The sequence below is a fragment of the Carya illinoinensis genome, chromosome 14 (genome assembly GCF_018687715.1).
Source record: "Carya illinoinensis cultivar Pawnee chromosome 14, C.illinoinensisPawnee_v1, whole genome shotgun sequence".
Taxonomy (NCBI): domain Eukaryota; kingdom Viridiplantae; phylum Streptophyta; class Magnoliopsida; order Fagales; family Juglandaceae; genus Carya; species Carya illinoinensis.
In genome coordinates this window covers 13,188,753-13,207,487 of record NC_056765.1, presented here as the reverse complement: position 1 = coordinate 13,207,487, position 18,735 = coordinate 13,188,753, and the positions used below count along the sequence as shown (strand labels likewise).

The window sequence follows — 18,735 nt, the reverse complement described above, 5'->3', positions numbered from 1 at the left end:
TTGTGCTTCTTCACAAACTGACGCTCCCTTTTATAGGTCTTGGAGGTTTTTTTGGAATGCTTGGTTGGAATCCTTCACTTGTAGTGCCTTTTGCTATTCTTGTGCCAAATTATTTTGTTGTTGACTTTAACATGCTAGTGCCCTTTTGCTATTCTTCTTCTTAACTCATTATGCTTTTCATTTTAACAACATGGTAGTGCTAGTAGCCGCTTTGTTATTTTGCCAATTTGGACTTGTAGTACTGAGAGTTTATTGTATTGTAGCAACAATTTCTGGTATTGAAATCTTCTATAGACTGGGGGCGAATTTGATTACAGGACGACGCACTGATTCATGAATAGTGATTTGTCAAATTTTACTATTCTATGAGTAGTGTCAGTGACATCGTTTTCTTCTACATTTTATTTTTTACTTCGTCATCCTTCGGGGTCAAAAAATTTTACCGAGGTAAGAATAGGGATCTTATGCTTCTTGGGAGACTTCACTAAGTCGTGAATCTAGCTTAGTCTTAGGAGTGTGACTTTGGCTAAGCTTAATTGTTGACATATTTTTTCATAATATTTAGTTGGTACCATTCCTTCATGGATTAAGCAATTACTTCAAATTCAAATTCCTTATTAATATAACTATTTTTACTTTAGCATGTCATTTTTGGTAATTCATTCTTGGGACTTTTCCTAGAAAGTTTTCTTCCTCCTCAGTGCGAGGCCGAAGAATAGATTCTGTTTATGGGATGTCATTTTTATCTTGGTGAAAGACTTCTTGTGATTTTTTATAAAATTCTTGGTTAATTTTTAAGATTGTTACTTCTTGTTGTAAACTTTTATTTTCATTTTTTAATTCTATTATTTCCTTTTTAATATAGGCTTATTTCTTGTTGAAGGTCCTAAAGGGTTAATGGTTTTTATGTTTTTTTGAATTTATCTAATATTTTATTCATATTTACTTGTGGTTAGTGGTGGTCTTTTTTGCTAAGTAGGTCCTTCAATGGTTTAAGGTATTGAGCTTTTAATTCGTTGTCATCTGTATTTTCTATTAAATCTATTAGTAATTATCATTGTTTTGATTTATTTTTGCAACAGGTATCTAAACATCCTAATTCAATCTCTGGACTGCTAGATTCTTCTACTTCTGTTGTTGGATTCGTAGAGCTAGTGTCTTCTTCCGATATTTCACTATCAGAAGTTCCTCTTATCTCTAGGATTTTATAGAGTTTTTCTTTTTCTTCACGAAGCATTTGTAATTGGTTTATTTTATCTTTAACTTTCATTCTATTTTGTAATGACCTGTTTTTCCATATTTATAACATTTTACTTTGCTTTTTATCTTTTATGTTATTTTTGTAATATTTTTGTAACTATAGAAGGCAATCCATATTGTTCACAGAAATTTCTCATTTCATATTTAGCTTTATTTTTCTTTATTAATTAGATTATTAATTTTCTTCTTTGTTTATTGTACTTATGATGTCTCCATATGTGAGATTATCATAATCTATTGTTTATGTTAGGTTAATTAAGACTTCTCTAATGTTATGGGCAAATAAATTGGGAAGGCCATTTATAAACTTTTCTTTCCAAAAAGGTTTTTTTACAATCTTTTCTTATCATTACTCTTGACATAAAGATATCTTTCTACTATCTAAAATCATAGGTGGGGAAGTATCCTCATTGGCTTGACCAAATGCATATTTAAAATTTAGCTAATATCACACTTTTTTACATTTGTCTATTTCATTTAAATTCAATATCCATATTAGATTATCCATTCACTCTCTATATAATAATAAAATATTATTAATTTAATAATTTTTTTATTTAATTTATTTTTATCACATTTTATAGTTCTACCAATTAAATGTTAATAATAGTTATATTCTAATTAAATTAATATTAAAAAATCATATTTCCAAATGTCATTTAACACTAATAATAAAAAATATTTGATTAAACTCATCTAAATTTCTTAATTACTAACCAAATAGTATTTTTGCTTGGAATGAAAAACTAGTATTTTAATGTTTGATGAACCAACTGTAATCTTCTATCTTTGGTTAAGCATTGTAACTGTAGTCTAAATTATTTTAGATATGCCCAATCTAATGTGGAGTCTTTTTGGCACATATTATCCAGATTTTGGTCATTCTTCTCATTTAGCCAGCCAATGAGGATGCTCGTGGTTAAATGGTCGTATTAATTCCATCTTGGATTCCCATTTCTGTGTGTGTGCGCATTGGGGTTGGGGGAGGATAGAATGAAGTAGACAGCTCCACTAAAGTTAGTGTCTTTCTTCTTAATTCCATTCCATTTCTTTCGTTTGGATAAGTAATTCCATGGTACCAAAACGATCATCAAAAGTCATTATCTCTTCAGTGATCGCTTGTGAATGGTACTGTGCCAACTCACCTCCATCTGAAGTAAATCCATCCAAACGTACTTGATCAGGTAGGTTGGTAGGTTCATGCAACATCTATGCCAAATCCATATCTGAGCCTGCCCTTGATGAATGATGAATCCCTACAGCTTTTTGTTCTAAACACCTTTCATGATTCGAAAAGAGACAAACTCAATATGTTGACTCAATAGCATAAACTTTCAGTGAATGGCGTGACCCCCCCAACTGTAGATATTGTGTTGTCCATATGTTGTGTTTCTCCAAATTGTTTGAAATGTTTGGGACAGAAAATTATTAAGAACTCATCCGGGCTTGATACTCGGAACATCATTGAAACATGGGCATACGCATGATCATTAGATGACCACATTTAAATCCACCGATAGCAAAAAATCAACAATCTAAAGCAATAAGGGAAGAAATACTAAAAGCAAGTTGATGAGTTTAATGTCAAACTGAAATCATAATATAATAGGTGTACAAAAATGGCAAATGTCAGACAATAAGGTCTAGCTAATTTTTTGGGTAATCAACAACTCATCAAAGCCTTGAGAAAATTTTTTTGGGATCAGATAAATTTAAAATCAATTCGTCTCCATAGAGACTTCTTTGATATCTACCTTTCTAGGAGCATCACCATTTCACAGTGCACAGTATGCGGGAAAAGATCAACCGCCATGGCTTTTACTGGTCGGAAAGGCTCTGAAATTGGCATAGACTTGACCCTGTGCCGTGCTAGACCAGCACTACTCATACTTCTCCATCCCCGGTTGTTTTTATTTCCTTTTTCAATTTTCTGAGGAGATGGTGTGCAAAGCTCAATAGCATTTGCCACCAAACTGTCAGGATTACAGGAAATGTAACTGCACCAAACAGATAAAAATTGAATACCAGTGAAGATGAGGGATGAAACAAAGTGGAGAGAGAGAGAGAGAGAGAGAGAGAATCAGTTGGGAACTAACACAAGCCTGTGCAGACGAGGATGAGTTCTCAGCGCTTTAATCACCTGCATCCCCAATAATACAAGAACATCAGAAGCATGGTTTGAAGGCAAAAGATATATAGTCTAAAATTCAGAAAATGGCTTCCATCCAAACTTTTTTTTTTTTTGGTAAGTAATAAGTTATTTCATTGATATAAAAATAGGCATAGCCCAGGTACACTGAAAGTATACATATGAATACACCTATTTAAGAGCTAGAAACAGTTACGCTTCCATCCAAAAATTCCAAGCCAGTAATGAGTTCTTATAACTGCAGCCTCATGGTACCATTTTCATGGCATCAATCACACCGAATGATGACAGGCAGCTTCCAAATCTATTTGCCTGTGCTGGTTTTCACCACTTTAGAGCTATAATTATTAGTCATATAAGGCAAAAGGAACACCTCCATCAAGCAAGTGCTGTATTTGAGTATTAGCAAAGACTGGTAGAAAGAGAAGTACCCAAGCTAAACATGGTGTTTGACCAAGCTGACTTGGTTTTAAGGGCTTAGATTCCAGATCCCTTGAGACTTCCTTAAACATCACACAAGATGGAAACATTGGATTTTTAGTTTTTTGGATATCTTTACATGGGCAACATTGGAAATTTCATGTCATATCTTTGACCTTGAGGTCAGAACCCAACCGCCATATCAACAAAGGCCAAAATTATTAATTTCTGATCTAAGAAACCTTGTGGTCCTATTTTGTTAGTATCCGAAGAAGGCGTGGGGGAATAGAAAATTGTATGTAGCCCATAAGAGTTGAAGTTTTATGGATGATCAAAATCATGATGATGACGATGATGATCAAATCATAATAAGGAGGAAACAATGTGGGCAGATGCACTAAATAGACCCATAGAACCTATGTCCAAGTCTCCAAGTCATTCAAACATCTTTTTATAAGAAAATCAAAAGAAAATGCTCATTCAAACTTTGGATGCCAAGATGTCTAGTTCTCTTTACAATGGCAGTTTCATCTCAACTAACTCCAGCCAAAATCCTACATGTTTAAAGGTGGTATCTCTGTCAAGTCAAGTTGATAAGCAGCAGGGGACTTACAACTTGGGGTTGTCTAAAATTATCCATTTGAAATAAAGGGAGCTCTAATTTCCAAAATAAAAATTTCCCAATTATAAATCAACCTAGGTATTTGTAACAATATACTGGGGTTGAGGATCCAAGAAGCATGTAACTTACAATGGGATGAAGTCCAACACGTGGAGGATCAACAATGGCAACAACATTCTTAAACTGTGGCACAGAAGTATTCCCACTTTCAGAAGTGCCATTCCCCTGCTGTTGGATCCCAGTTTCTTGTCCTCCATTTTCTAAACAATCAGATGCACTTTTATTATTTACATGATCATGGCCTGAGTTCTCTTCAGGCTCTAGTACATTGTCAATTGAGGTATCTTTCTCTCCAGGAGTAGCAATTTCTTTGTCACTACTTTCAGAAGTATTTGAAATCTCGTCTGACTTCTGAGGCAAATTTAGGTACTCTTTCAATAATGACCCCATTACATCCTCCGCCTGTTGCCTCAGTAATGAAAAACACAGTAAACAAATTAATCATTACATGCAATGATGTCAAGCCTATCCAAATGCAGAAATTATAATATGAATATTCAAAACTAAACTAATTTAATAAACTCCTAATTAGCTTTCCAAAACTACTTGGGCAATGGATTAATTCCCTATGATTTTTTTCTAGGGTTTGCTGTAAAACCAAACAAGTTAAAAGGGGCATACTTCAAACTCACCTTTGCACAAACAAATTTACAGTTTTTAATGCCATTGATTTCAGCATTCCTATAAGCGTCTGAAACTGCAGAAGCATTCATTTCAATGCCAATCACCTGGTAGAAAGTAAAAGCCAAAACAAATCCAGTCTTTTGAGGAAAGGAAAAGAAGGAATGTCATACGTTTCATATATGGATGCAAGTGGACACTAGGGACTATTTCTCTGTATTATCAATCTCATTCAGCAACTGCAACATAAATGCTCTACTTGTATAATTTATTTTTTGCTCCAAAAAAATGGGTGTAATTTGTAACTCAAGGCATTGAAAAATCAACACCCTAATCATACATGTTGGAAGATGAGAAATGATCAACGAATTGGGTTGGTATTATTACCATACCAACACGATGTGCTAAAGTCAGGCCAATTGTACCAGTCCCACAGCATACATCAAACAGCAAGGTATCAGGGCCCAAACCAGCCCAATCCCCAGCAAGCGAGTATAGCTTCTCAGCAGCAAGAGTATTAACCTGGAGCACAGTAACTACAGTTGGAGAAATATCCAGTACTAAAAGCAAAAACTATTTTCTTGACTATGAAATGAACAAAAATCTGAGTTTTAAACCTGGAAAAAAGCTGTGGGAGATATACAGAAACGAAGATTGCCTATAGAGTCATGAATTCTCGCCTCTACAGGATCAGTGGTAGCCTCTGGTTCAGGACCAGCGGCCTTAGGAATGGGCAATTGGCACAATGGAGCATCAGTTGGTGCAACATTTGATATTCCTGGGTGATCCTGCATCATAACCAACCATACACAATGTGTTTAGAAATTAAAGTGAGCATAATGCAACAACTCTCTCAACGAAGATTGCCTATAGAGTCATGAATTCTCGCCTCTACAGGATCAGCAGTAGCCTCTGGTTCAGGACCAGCGGCCTTAGGAATGGGCAATTGGCACAAGGGAGCATCAGTTGGTGCAACATTTGATATTCCTTGGTGATCCTGCATCATAACCAACCATACACAATGTGTTTAGAAATTAAAGTGAGCATAATGCAACAACTCTCTCTCTCTCTCTGTCTCTCTCTCTCTCTCTCTCTCACACACACACACACATCATCATGTGCTATAGAAAGGGCATGCTTTGCAAAATCAAATTGACATACACACGGGGTAATCAAAGTACATTTCTTTTCCGATTATGAAAACTCATGGCAAGAAGCTAGTACCTGAACAACCAAAGCTGTTAAAGGCAAAGACACAGAATTTTCTGCAGCCCCTTCAGTGAATACTTCAGCCAGCCTCTTAAATTCACCGGTAATTACAGCATCATCAAATCCCGCAGAGCAAACCTACATAATCAAGACAAAAAATGGCTATAAAAGAAAGTTCTACCCAAACAATTACCATGAATACTGTCTGTAAGCTACGGAATCTGATTCATTCCCATTTGGAAACAAAACTTTCATCTCCCACACAAGCAGCCAAATTGCACCAGCACAAGCCTGCTTGATTTCTCTTTCTTCTTTCCCAAAACTCTTGTGGACCTCTCAGACATGAATGGCTAATAGAATTTCGCTTATTGAAAATGGAAAAAGAAGGAAAAAGAGAAGTAAAAAACTGAAGCTTTTGAGACAAGTTCGTTGATGACTAACCTGAACAACGAGCATGACCTCTGAAATGCTGGCATCAGAATTTTCAACATCAATCTTCCCTGGGGCTCTTCCTTCTCGAACCTTAGAACATAATCTTTACATTAATTTCTAGGCATGTTTGAACAGAAGAATGAAGATTTACTCTTGATAACTCAAACTTAGAGCCCCATAAACAGCAATACATACTGTTAATTGACGCCAAAATCCAGTATTCTTAAATCTGTTCCAAATTGGTAATCCTGAGTTTTGCAAAAATTCCTGAAATATTGAAGCATATTTGCAAGCAATTCTTGAAACGTTTGGGCAGTCCACAGGTTCTTCAACTGCTGTCACACCCTCCCTGCAAAGATTCTTTAGTATATACTTCAGATGCCAATAAGTACTTCAAAAACTGAGCATATGAAAAGTACCTAAAGTTACCGAGCATGAATCCCACAGTTGGTTTGCCCTGTAGAGAATATCCAGCTGAAAACTCGCACTTGTTGCGGTATCCGTTTACAAGGGGTGATTCGATTATACCCTCTAGTTCACATGGAAGACCGCCTGCAGGATTCAAAAGAAGAGTAGAAGAAAGATTATGGTCAAATGGGCCACTAAATTTCCTTATCCTGCTTTGATAGAAAGAACTGAAAATGTGACAGGGCAGCATGACATATGGAGCAATTAAGGGCACTGTGATTTCATAAGCAGCCTCATCCTCCAACAAATAACCCCAAAAGTAAAAAATTAAATTAAAAAAAAATCTGTAAAAGGAAAGCACCTATTTCTCTAGATTTTAGAATCCATTCTGGAAGTGATACACCATTTGGGCAAGCTTTACGTGCATTTCTAGTCTGTCAAAAAAAAAAATTGTAATAGTTCAGTATGCTGAATCTTCAATGTATTTGAGACAATATAATGAGACAGAAAATATGATCATGAAAAGCCAAACAGAAAAAGTGTTTCTGACAAGTCTTTTGAGAATCTGCATGAGAGAGTTCTTTTTGTGCTCCAACTGATCACCATAAGACATATGAGCAAGAGGAGTCACAACATCACGGGCACTTCTTGCCCTGGAAACAGAACCATCCACTGTCAAACAGTTTTTATCGTCATTATTGGTATCACCATCCTCAATCCCATTTGAAGAAATAGGTACCCCTACATTCTCTCCATCCAATGTAGGTTCCCTAGTTTGCTGGTCCCTTATAGGGAGAGCCGCTGCTGATCTTATTCTCTTTTCAAATGATCGAGGAATGACATCAGCAACCTTTAGATTTTTGTTGCCAATAGACTTTCCTTTAAGTTCCTGTCACAATGAAATTTTAATGTGCCAGTCAATGTATTTATAGCGAGTTCATGCAGTACCTATTTGATATACAAGAAAAAGGAGATACCTCTTGGGCAGTTTTCAATTGTACTGCACTTTCAAAACTCACAAAACCCACAGTCATGCCTTTCTTTTTCTTCACAGATTTGAAATGAACTCCCTGGAGAAAAGAAAAAGGAAATTTTTCTAATTTCCAGTATGGCAGTCGTAAGTATCTTCTATCACACAGAAAAGATGGCAAGATTGATAGATGATTTTCAATTAACTAAGCAGTCAACGAAAGAGAAACAGAATGGTATGATTAAAGGGTTCTATAACACCCTAAACAATCTCAAACAAAATCATAAGCTATAATACACATACAATATGTTGTGTTAATAAACCGTATATCGGACATGCCAACATAGATTTCGTTTTATTGGTATGGTAGACATGCAACTTGTGGATCTCGAATCCATGACCTCCTCCGCCATGTTATTCTTGTGTAAGGAGGAAAAGCTATTTCAGCTAGAGCTAATTGTTCTAAAGATTCTAGTGGAACGTACAGGGTGAGTTTGTGGAAGTTCATTAGAAAAGGATGGGGTTTTTTTCAGATCATATTAGATTGAAGATGGGATATGGGAAGAGGACTCTTTTATGGCATGACTTGTGTGGGGATTCTCCTCTAAAGCAGGAATTTCCATCTCCTTTTAGAATTGCTAGGGATCAAAATGCAGCTGTAGAAAAGTCTTTCTGTGGCATTGACAATAACATTCAGTGGAATGTCTTCTTTAGCAGGGATGTTAATGACTGGGAAGTGGCTGATGTAAAGGCTTTTCTGGAAAGAATTTATAGTTCAAAGTTGATGCTTGGTAGGGAGGACAGCATGCTGTGGATTCCTGCAGGAAATGCTAAGTTCTCAGTTTCCCATTTTTTTCAGATTATTAACCTGTCACAGGAGATGTGAATTTCCCTGGAAAAAAACATTTGGAAAGTGAAAGTTCCTTCTAAGGTTGCTTTTTCCTGTTGGGTGGTTTCCTTAGGCAAAGTGTTGACTACTGAAAATCTTAGAAGGAGAGATATGTTCATTGCTTGTTGGTGTGTTATGTGTAAGATGGATAGGGAATCTGTAAATCACCTCTTTCTTCATTGTGAAGTGGCTAGGTTCTTGTGGAATGAGGTTTTGAATCGGGCTGGTTTTCTTTGGGTAATGCCCAAGGAAGTGGTGGATTTATTGGTAGGGTGGAAAGGTTTGAAGGGTAGTAAGAATGTTGTTCATGTTTGGAAGATGATTCCTTCTTGTCTCATGTGGTGTCTATGGCTTGAAAGGAATGGGAGATGCTTCGAAGACAAAGAAAGATCATTGGGAGATCTTAGGGATTTCTTCTTTAGTACTTTGAGAATGTGGGCTAAATTTTTTGTAACGGAAGACAGTTTCCAGTTTCTGTTTTAATGTTTTCAGAGATGAGATGAGATGAGTTGAGATAAGTTAAATAAAATATTATTAGAATATATTATTTTTATATTAGAATTTGAAAAGGTTGTATTGGGATTTGGGATTTGAAAAAGTTATATTGGGATTTGAAAAAGTTGTTATGATTAAGATGAGATGAAATGAGATGAGATGAAAGTTTTGTGAAAACAAACTAGTAGTTTTCCTTTTGTTCTTGGAAAGAAGTAGGTATTTCCTTTGTATATGTCCTGTGTACTTGGGCTTATGCCTATTTCTTGGGAATAAAATCTTTTATTACTTATCAAAAAAAAATTGGCAACACACCAAACTATCATATCTATGCCAGTTTTGCTTTTACATTGATATGCATGAAATTGGTTTTTTAGGCAGGAAAATCTAACTAGCCTACTCTATTGAAGTACACACCTAGCGTAGGATAAATCCACGAAGGATAATGAAGCCTCGGATCAAATATCCTATTGTTAAAACCAATCATTATAGACACGCCATCATACCCACATGCCTGAATCTTAATATAATTTCTGCTCGGCCAACACATTAAAAAATATAATCTATATTGGTAAACAATCACACTATGGAAGCTGGAGGCTCTTTTACTTTTTCTTCTATGTTTTTTTATCTTTTTCCAATCTTTTTTAGCCCAAGATAAAACTACACATACCCAAACCAAGTTCTGCCAAAAGCACATCAACTCTTCGACTGAAAGAGCATGCTGGACGAGCAATTTCACAAAAGACATTCGGAGAAGGATACCACAAAGTTCAGGACAAGAGTGGTTAAGTCAAAATACCAAGTCAAGAAATGAATTTACAATCAACCAAGACTTATTTCAATCAATACCTCAATTTATCAATAAAATCCGAACTTTTGATTCACATCCAAGTATACATTCACTAAGCATGCTCAGTTTGTACATTTCCAGCCTTTTTTTCTTAGCAACCATACAGGCAACAAGATAGAGTTTTAAAAAGAAAAATAAAAATTGAACACAATTTAGCATGGAACAAAACCTGAAGTAACAAGCCAATCCAAAAACGCACTTGCCTGTTCACCAAGAAACTCCATCAAATCCTCAGAGTTCCACTTCATCGGCAAATGCACCAAGCACTTGCTAAGCCCAGAGTCCGAGCAACCATCATTATCCTTATCGCCATCATCCTCGTCGACAACCGCCTCAGTCATCATTACATCCTCCTCCGGGCGCTCTTGCCTCTCGCTCTCCTCGGACCTCAACGCATTCTTGGCGCGCCACGAGGTCGGGTCCCAGGTGTTATCAGGCCGCGGGCGGAGCTCCTCCTCGCTGTGAGCGTACCTGCACGAATCGCCGTGGCTGCAGGACCCGGAGTTGCGCCTGAAGTAGGAGCAGAGGCTGGTCTTCCACAGTGGGTGAAGGGACGACTGGTCCGAGGGTGGTGGGTCCTCTCGCTTTCGCTTCTCGCCAACGGAAACGGTGTCGTCCGCCGATGCTGATTGGGGATTAGAGGGACCTTGGTCGAGGTCCTGTTGGGATGGCTGAGAGGGTTGGGGGACTGAATCTTCGCCGTTCATTGAGGGGTGTTGAGGTTCCAGGGTTTGGGTAGCAGAGGTTTCGTTATTTGGAGATGCCGCCATTGGAGTTACAAAGTAACAGTAATGTGGTATGGTTTATGGAGACAGTCCATTTGGGTTCTGTCTCATCCGAACCGGATTCGAACTAAAATGTAGATGTGGTCTAGCATTCTTAAAAGAGTTATAACCTACGCATAATCCCTATTTGGAGACTGTTTACACAAGTCTATACAGTTATTCTTAAAAAAAATTAAAATTATAATAATATATTTTTTAAAATGATATTTTTTTTTCTTTTGCTTCCATATATCAATAGGTCTGCACACGCAATCTTCTATCTCTTCTCAAAATACAAATTCAAATTTTAGCTAATATCACGTGATTTTGTATTTACTTATTCCATTCAAATCTAATCCTCACGTTTGATTATTCATTTACTCTCTATAATATAATAAAATATTATTAATTTAATAATTTTTTATTTAATTTATTTTTTTCACATTTTGTAATTCTACCAATTAAATATTAATAATAATTATATTCTAATTAAATTAATAATAAATATTCTAATTGATATTAACTAATTAATTTATTTTTATCACATTTTATATTTAATAATAATAAATCAAACCAAATTTCTTAATTACAAAAAACACATACATATTTGGTGAGAGGAGTGAGAAATGAATATTAGTATTTGTCTAAGTTACTACTGTGCACCCGCATATTTGGTGAGTTATTGTAGTTAATGTCTAAATTTATATAGACATGCATAATTCAATGTGAGGTGTTTTAAGTGTCTTGTTAGTTAAATTTAGTCAAAGTTGGATTTTAGCCAAGTCAATGAGATGCTCTCAGGATAGCTTTTCTATCTCAACTCAATAGTAGTACAAAAGAAAGTGATTTAAAGAACAAAACATAAAAAATGAAAACGATAATGAATCAAGTGTCTTGAAGAGGATTTTTTAGGAATTGGCAAACCTCCAACATAATCATTCACAGTCTAGAAGATGATCAACACTGAACATTTCCCGCTTATATACATACGAGATACATTCTTACAAGAAGCATAAAACTCATCGTTTCTCACTCAAGTACAAAATGCTGCTATCAACACATTAAACGCACTACTCCTATGAACTTTATTAAAATGAAACGCATTGTTTCATTAAACCAAAACGCATCGCTTCTTCCCTTCTCTTCTTTCTTTTCTTCTAATTGTTGATACCATTATTCCTTCCAATGACAATCTCTTCCTTTGGAAGACCTTGACCCTAAGGCAGCTAACTTGTACAAGCCTCCCCATTAAAGAACATGGCCCACAAGGTGGGGGGTAGAGGCTACACAACTTCCATAGAGACTCCCAAGAACTGTCTTTCAATGGTACCCCAAGCCATTTGATTAGAACCTCAATAGATGCATGGTTGCCAACCTTTCTCATTCTCCTTTCAATGATGGCCTAGAGTTTAGTGATCTAGTGGTGGTAATGTAGACTAAGAAGAAATGTTTTCACACAATTTCCTCATTAAGTAGGAAATATGAATAACTATGTATATTTTAGAATTAGATAGTAGATTCAGTTTATATGCCAAAGTTCCTATCCTTGCAACCACTTGGAAAGGCCCATAATATCTTGGAGCTAATTTAAAGTTTTGGCGCATAGCCACTTTTTTTGTCTGTAAGTCTACAGTCTCAAGAACACTTATTCACCCACTTCAAAAGATCTCTCAGCCCTCTTTTTATCTACATACATCTTCATTCTATGTTAGGCCTTCTACAAATCTACAAATACTCCTTTAAGAGAGAAAACAACTGCTCTCTAGATTTTAACTGTTGGTCCACTACAGCATTAGTGATGGTTCCAAGAATGCAAGTCAGTAACTTGGGAGGAAGATATCCATATAAAGCCTCAAATGAGAAGACTCTGATGAAAGAATGACTAATGGAGTTATAACACCATTCTGCCAAAGGGATTCCAGTTGCTCCATTCTCTCGCTTATTGCAAATATAACACCTCAATTAGCCCTCCAAACACTTGTTTAATGCCTCACTTTGGCCATAAGATTGAGGATGATAGGTTGAGCTAAATGCCAATGAAGTTCCATTAAGGTAGAACAATTCATTGCTTGTTGTATTGGGGTGAAAGATGGGAAAGAAATTAGCAAACTTTGCCAATCTGTCCATAGTTGAGAAGATCACACTCATTCCACTTTGACAATGGAAGACCCTTAATGAAGTCCATTGAGACATCTAACCAAGGAGAATTAAGCATAGGTAGGGGCTAAAGTAGCCCTGCTGGATGGAGAGTCTCATACTTATTGGCCTGCATATATCACACTCATTCACCATTTTCTTAATGTCCTTGCACATTCCCTCCTGGTAGAAGTCCGTTTTAGCCCTTTGTAGTGCTTTATGGTACCTCAGATGCCCTGCTTGTAGGTTATGATGGATGTACTGCAATATCTTACTTTAAAAGGGCGATAAGTGTACCACTACTAACTTTCTTTTTCTGAGTAGTAACCCTTGTTGTACTAAGTAATTCTTAGGGTCTTCCTCTCCTTGCTAAAGCTGAGATAAAATGTCATGTATTTTATTGGACAATACATAATTTTGTTTAGCTCCTCTATCTAGACTAGTGTAGATAATGATATCAAAGCTAATGTGGTTGCTTCTTCCTCCATCTTCCTGGACAAGGCATTTGTAATTTGTTATCTATTCCTCTCTTAGATTCTATTCTAAAATCATAGCCCATTAACTTTGAAATTCACTTCTGCTATTTTTCAGTGCCTACCTTCTGCTTAAGCAAGTATTTAAGTGCCTACTGGCCAGTTTTCTCCTTGAAAGTTTGACCAAACAAATAGGGCCTCCACTTGTTCACTAAAGATACAATTTCCAACAACTCCTTCTCATGTGTAGACAGAAGCAATGCCTTCCCTCTTAGAGTCTTCCTAAAAAAGGCTATGAGCTGGCCCTTTTGCATAAGAATAGCCCCTAATCACACCATCTGTTCAATTATGAACCCCTTAGAGAAATTAGGTAACCTCAATACAAGAGGCTAAGTGACAACCTGCTTCAATTGGAGGAAAGCCTTAGTAGTTTCTTCAGACCACACAAGGAATTCTTCTTCAATAACATTGTCAATGAGGCTGCTATTGACCTATAATATCTTATGAATTTCCTGTAGTAACCTGTGAGGCCCAAGGAGCCTCTCAAGGAGTTTAATGTATTAGGAATGTGCCATTCCATCATTAAAGAAATATTATTAAAGAAATAATATGGCCCAAGTAATCAACCTTAGTCACCCCAAACCTATATTTGGACCTCTTAGCATATAAACTATGATGTTTTAAGATTGTTACCACTTATCTCTAGTGTTTCATATGGTCAGCAAAATTTTGGTTTTAAACCAAAATGTCATAAAAAAATAAAACAAATAAATAAACAAATTTTCTGAGAAAGGGTTTGAATACCTCATTAATCAACTCTTGAAGTATAGCAAGTGCATTTGTGAGTCCAAATGGCATCACCAAGAACTCATAATGGCCATCATGAATTCCAAATGCTATTTTGGATGTCTTCGTCCCTCACTCTGATTTGATGATAGTTTAACCTCAAGTCATGCTTAGAAAACACCTTAGCACCAAAGAGCTCATCAAATAACTCATCAATGACTCAATGACAGATATGAGAAATTTGTCCTTGATGGGTTCTCGATTTAAGGTTAAGTAGTCCACACTCATTCTCTTGCTTCCATCGGCCTTCTTAACTAATAGAACTGGTGAGGAGAATGGACTTTGACTTGGCCTTATAACCCCATTCTTCAACAAATCTTGCACGATCTTCTCAATCTCAGTTTTATGATAATAGGGGTATCTATAAGGTTTGATTGACACAGGAGAGGTCTCTTCCTTTAGTACAATTTGGTGATCAAATGATCTCGGGGGTTGCCACCCCCATTGGCTCCTAAAACTTAAAAGTCATGAAGCACCTCCACTACCTCAGTCTACACCTAATTAGCTTCTTTAATACCTTCCACTACTACTAACTGCAACAACCATTCTTGTATCCTCACAAAGGAGGACTTTAAAAGCTTCCCACCTGGTTCCACTATTGTGTTCAGAATAAAGGCCTTGCAAAACTAGATTTCTCCATTGCACAACAAACTTCATGAACATACTTCTAAAGTCCCAATTTATGGGACCTAATGTCTTAAGCCATTGTACAACAAAGACTATGTCACATCCCCCAAGAGTTAGCACATGAAAAGGAACTAAAAACTTAGTGCCTTGAATTCTAATGACTTCCTCACACCTCCCTTGACTTAAGATCTTATCCCCCTTTGCCACTTTAACTTGTAAGCTAGAATTTTTCTGAATTTTCAACTTAGCTGCCTCAACCACTAATGGATCCAAGAAGTTATGAGTACTTCCTAAATCCACTAAGATCTCTACTAAGAAAGATCCAATCTTTCCAAGCAATCTCATGGCATTTTTGCTAGGACAGGCAAAGATGGCATGAATGGGTATCTCTAGATCCTCATCTCCATGCTTCTGCCTTTCATCACATCCCTGCACTTACTTAACATCATCATCCTGTTCCCCTTCCTCTTCCAAAAAATCCTCAAGTTGTGAAAGGTAAACCGTAGGATTTTTATAGGTGTGGGCTGGATTTCATTTCTTTTCATAATGATATCAAAGACCATTTCTCCTTTTTTCACCCATTTGTGAAGAAAAAATTCTTTTAGTTAGCACATTACTTTTTTGTATTCTACTTCCCCCTTATGTTATTTCAAAAGATCTCTTCTCAACACTAGCCCCATTCTATCTCCATACCTTCCTTGATGTTAAAATACATTCTTCTTGGATTTTGGCTAATCCAAAAGTTGCACTAAGGTTGATAGGATTGAGCATTCTAATAGGAAGCCGAATCTCATCTCTTAAGGCACTCAAGAAATAACTAAATTTGTGCCTCTCAGACAATCCTTTCAACCTATTTGACAATCCTTCAAATTGTGTCTTGTAAGAAGCCACGGAAGAAATCTATTTAAGGCGAGTCACTGCCTCCATAGAGTCATGATATACTATTGGCCCGAATCTAATCTACAGAACCTTCACAAATGAATCTCACCCTATAAACTAGTCACAATCTAATACATCTTGATACCAAACCAAAGCCTCCCTTTCTATATGATAAGAAGCCATTAAAAGCTATGTTTGATGGAATTTAAAATACTAAGAGGCTTGAAAAATCCACCCAGCAAGATTGTTCCCATTGAAATGGAGAAAATCTAGGTGCACCCCTCTTGGTAAAAAACCCATCTCCTCATATCCCACTACTCTAGGTTCCCGAGACTCATCTTGAACATAATTAACTTATCTACATTCAACTAAAGATTGGATCATATCTGTTAGTTGATCTAACCTTTCAATTATACCATGGATGACCTGCTGGTAGTCTTCCAACTGCTTTTGCACAACTTCTTGTTGCCTCTGTGACCATTTTTTATGCAACGTTAGAGCGGCTGAATGTATAACTTCTGCCATGAGAAAATCGACTCTCTAATACCAATTGTTAGGGACAGCCTTCTATCTCAAGCAACTTAATAGTAGAAAAGAAAGAAACCAGCTTTAAAGAATAAAAGATAACAAGAATGAATCAAGAATCAAATGTGTATTCTTGAAAAGAATTTTCAAGGAATTTCCAAACCTCCAACATAATAATTCACAATCCAGAAAATGATCAACACTAAACATTTCCTGCTGCTTATATACATATGAGATCTGTTCTTACAAGAAGCATAAAACCCACCGTTTCTCACTCAAGTGCAAAGGGCTCAACACATTAAATGCACTACTCCTATCAACTCTCTTAACATGAAATGCATTGTTTCATTCAACCAAAACACACCGCTTCTTTCCTTCTCTTTTTCTTTCCTTCCAACTCTCAAAATCCAAGTATTTTTCGAGGTTAGTTTTTACATATTAGGAGAAAAAAATGAATTCAATCAAAACAAAATTGAAAACAAAACTCTTTGAGGATATAGAGAATTTTCACTCACCATGCCCGACGACGAGATTTTTCCTTCATGCACAGTAAAGTTTAAAACTTTAAAGGTATGTATTGGTGACCCCTCTAATGTATAAAACATCAATATTATGATCTTAAAAATTAAAAGTTCATCCATTTCCCTTTTTTAGAAGAAGCATAAGCTGAATTAGTTGAGAGATTATCTTATCTTGATTACTTTTTACTTTTGTAGTTCAACAAATCAAAGTATGAAATGAAGTATAAAAAAATTTTCTTTAAATGAATATCTTATATTTCAACATAGTTCATTTACATGAAACCCCTCTATTTATATGTTGGATAACGATATATCTACGACTCTTTTACAGCTATTCTTACACTTATTTTAAATCAACAAATAAATATGTGACACTTCATTAAAAAATAATTTCAATTTTACATAGCTAACGTTCATTTTAAGTAGAGTAGTAAAATAGTTGTAAACTAATTATAATTTTCCTTGTATATTTATATCAAAAATGCTAAAGCCACACATTGGTTTCTTAACCGAAATCCCGATAATAGTTTTTTTACTTAATGATTAAAGAAGTATTTTTTAATAATGTTGTAAATTTTTTAAAATATTTAAAAGCATTAAAAATACATTGAAAAAAGCAACCAAAAAAAAAAATTGCACTGTCGGGATCTCAGTATGGATCCCTTATGTGTGTATGTAGAGTCACTATTTATATACCCAGAAAAGCAAAGTACTACGGCTTAATCAAATATCTCATTAGCCCAATTCTAGGTCTAACTACTTCTCCTTTGGTCCTAATTTCATTAAGCCCTCTCTCTCTTAAGCCTAGGCCTGCCTTTACAATGTTGCCTAAACTCTCTTTCGCTTTCTCTCATTTTCATCATAAATCTCAGGTGATTGATTTTGATTTCTCAGTCTGCTTTCCTTTCCCTCTCAGCTTCCAGCTTTACCCTCCACTACCTCTTGTCGTTGTCGTTCAACTCTTCTTATAAATAATTGCTAATGCATCAACTACATACCATTTCATTTTTGATCAATCATTACACCCTCAGGTGGGATTTTTAGCACTTTTTCTTACTTTCCTTTTTTGTGTTTGTTATTACTACCCTTGTCTAGTAGCTTTCATCATTATGATCACATAATTGGGAGGTTATATGGTTGATTAAAGTGTTAATTACACTTTTCAACCTTAAACTCCTACATTTTTAACATTTTAAGCTCTAAAGTATCAAAATTGACCTTCACTAACTGCCATCGACAGTCAAGATTGTTTCATGACACCTCTTTTTCACTAGTATTTGAGGTACTAGATTATTCGGAGAGTACCTCATTATTTTCATTATTTTATCATTATTTTTAATCAATTTTTTATTATTATTAACTACTATTTAATATTTTATTATTACTTTTCACAACTATTTATTAAATATCTGAGATCGCCTCACTACTCAAAGATAACCTAAGTCTTCAGGGATCTAATGTGGTGGTTTTAATGGTATGTAAAGTGATTGCTTATAGGTGAAAATTACATTGGGAAAATGCACAACACTAACAATATCTTATATTATTTGAACTATGAGAAATGATATTATCACAAAAA

General features: G+C 35.7%; 1 protein-coding gene across 2 annotated transcripts; it reads right to left on the bottom strand.

Moving 5' to 3' along the window:
• Positions 1 to 2,833: 2,833 nt before the first annotated feature.
• LOC122294500 (zinc finger CCCH domain-containing protein 24) lies at positions 2,834 to 11,254 on the bottom strand. 2 transcript variants are annotated; one of them, XM_043103286.1, is made up of 15 exons: positions 10,589 to 11,254; positions 8,159 to 8,251; positions 7,732 to 8,070; positions 7,543 to 7,615; positions 7,193 to 7,325; positions 6,969 to 7,122; positions 6,783 to 6,863; positions 6,357 to 6,479; positions 6,000 to 6,129; positions 5,750 to 5,790; positions 5,520 to 5,654; positions 5,144 to 5,239; positions 4,581 to 4,913; positions 3,357 to 3,400; positions 2,834 to 3,257 (listed from the first exon to the last, which is right to left on the bottom strand). In XM_043103286.1, exons 1-15 carry the CDS (start codon positions 11,153 to 11,155, stop codon positions 3,011 to 3,013), a joined length of 2,589 nt encoding a protein of 862 aa, XP_042959220.1. In that variant the 5' UTR covers positions 11,156 to 11,254; the 3' UTR covers positions 2,834 to 3,010. The 2 variants fall into 2 exon arrangements, with proteins under 2 accessions (XP_042959220.1, XP_042959219.1); XM_043103285.1 differs by having other exon boundaries at positions 5,750 to 5,920; positions 6,022 to 6,129.
• Positions 11,255 to 18,735: the final 7,481 nt, after the last annotated feature.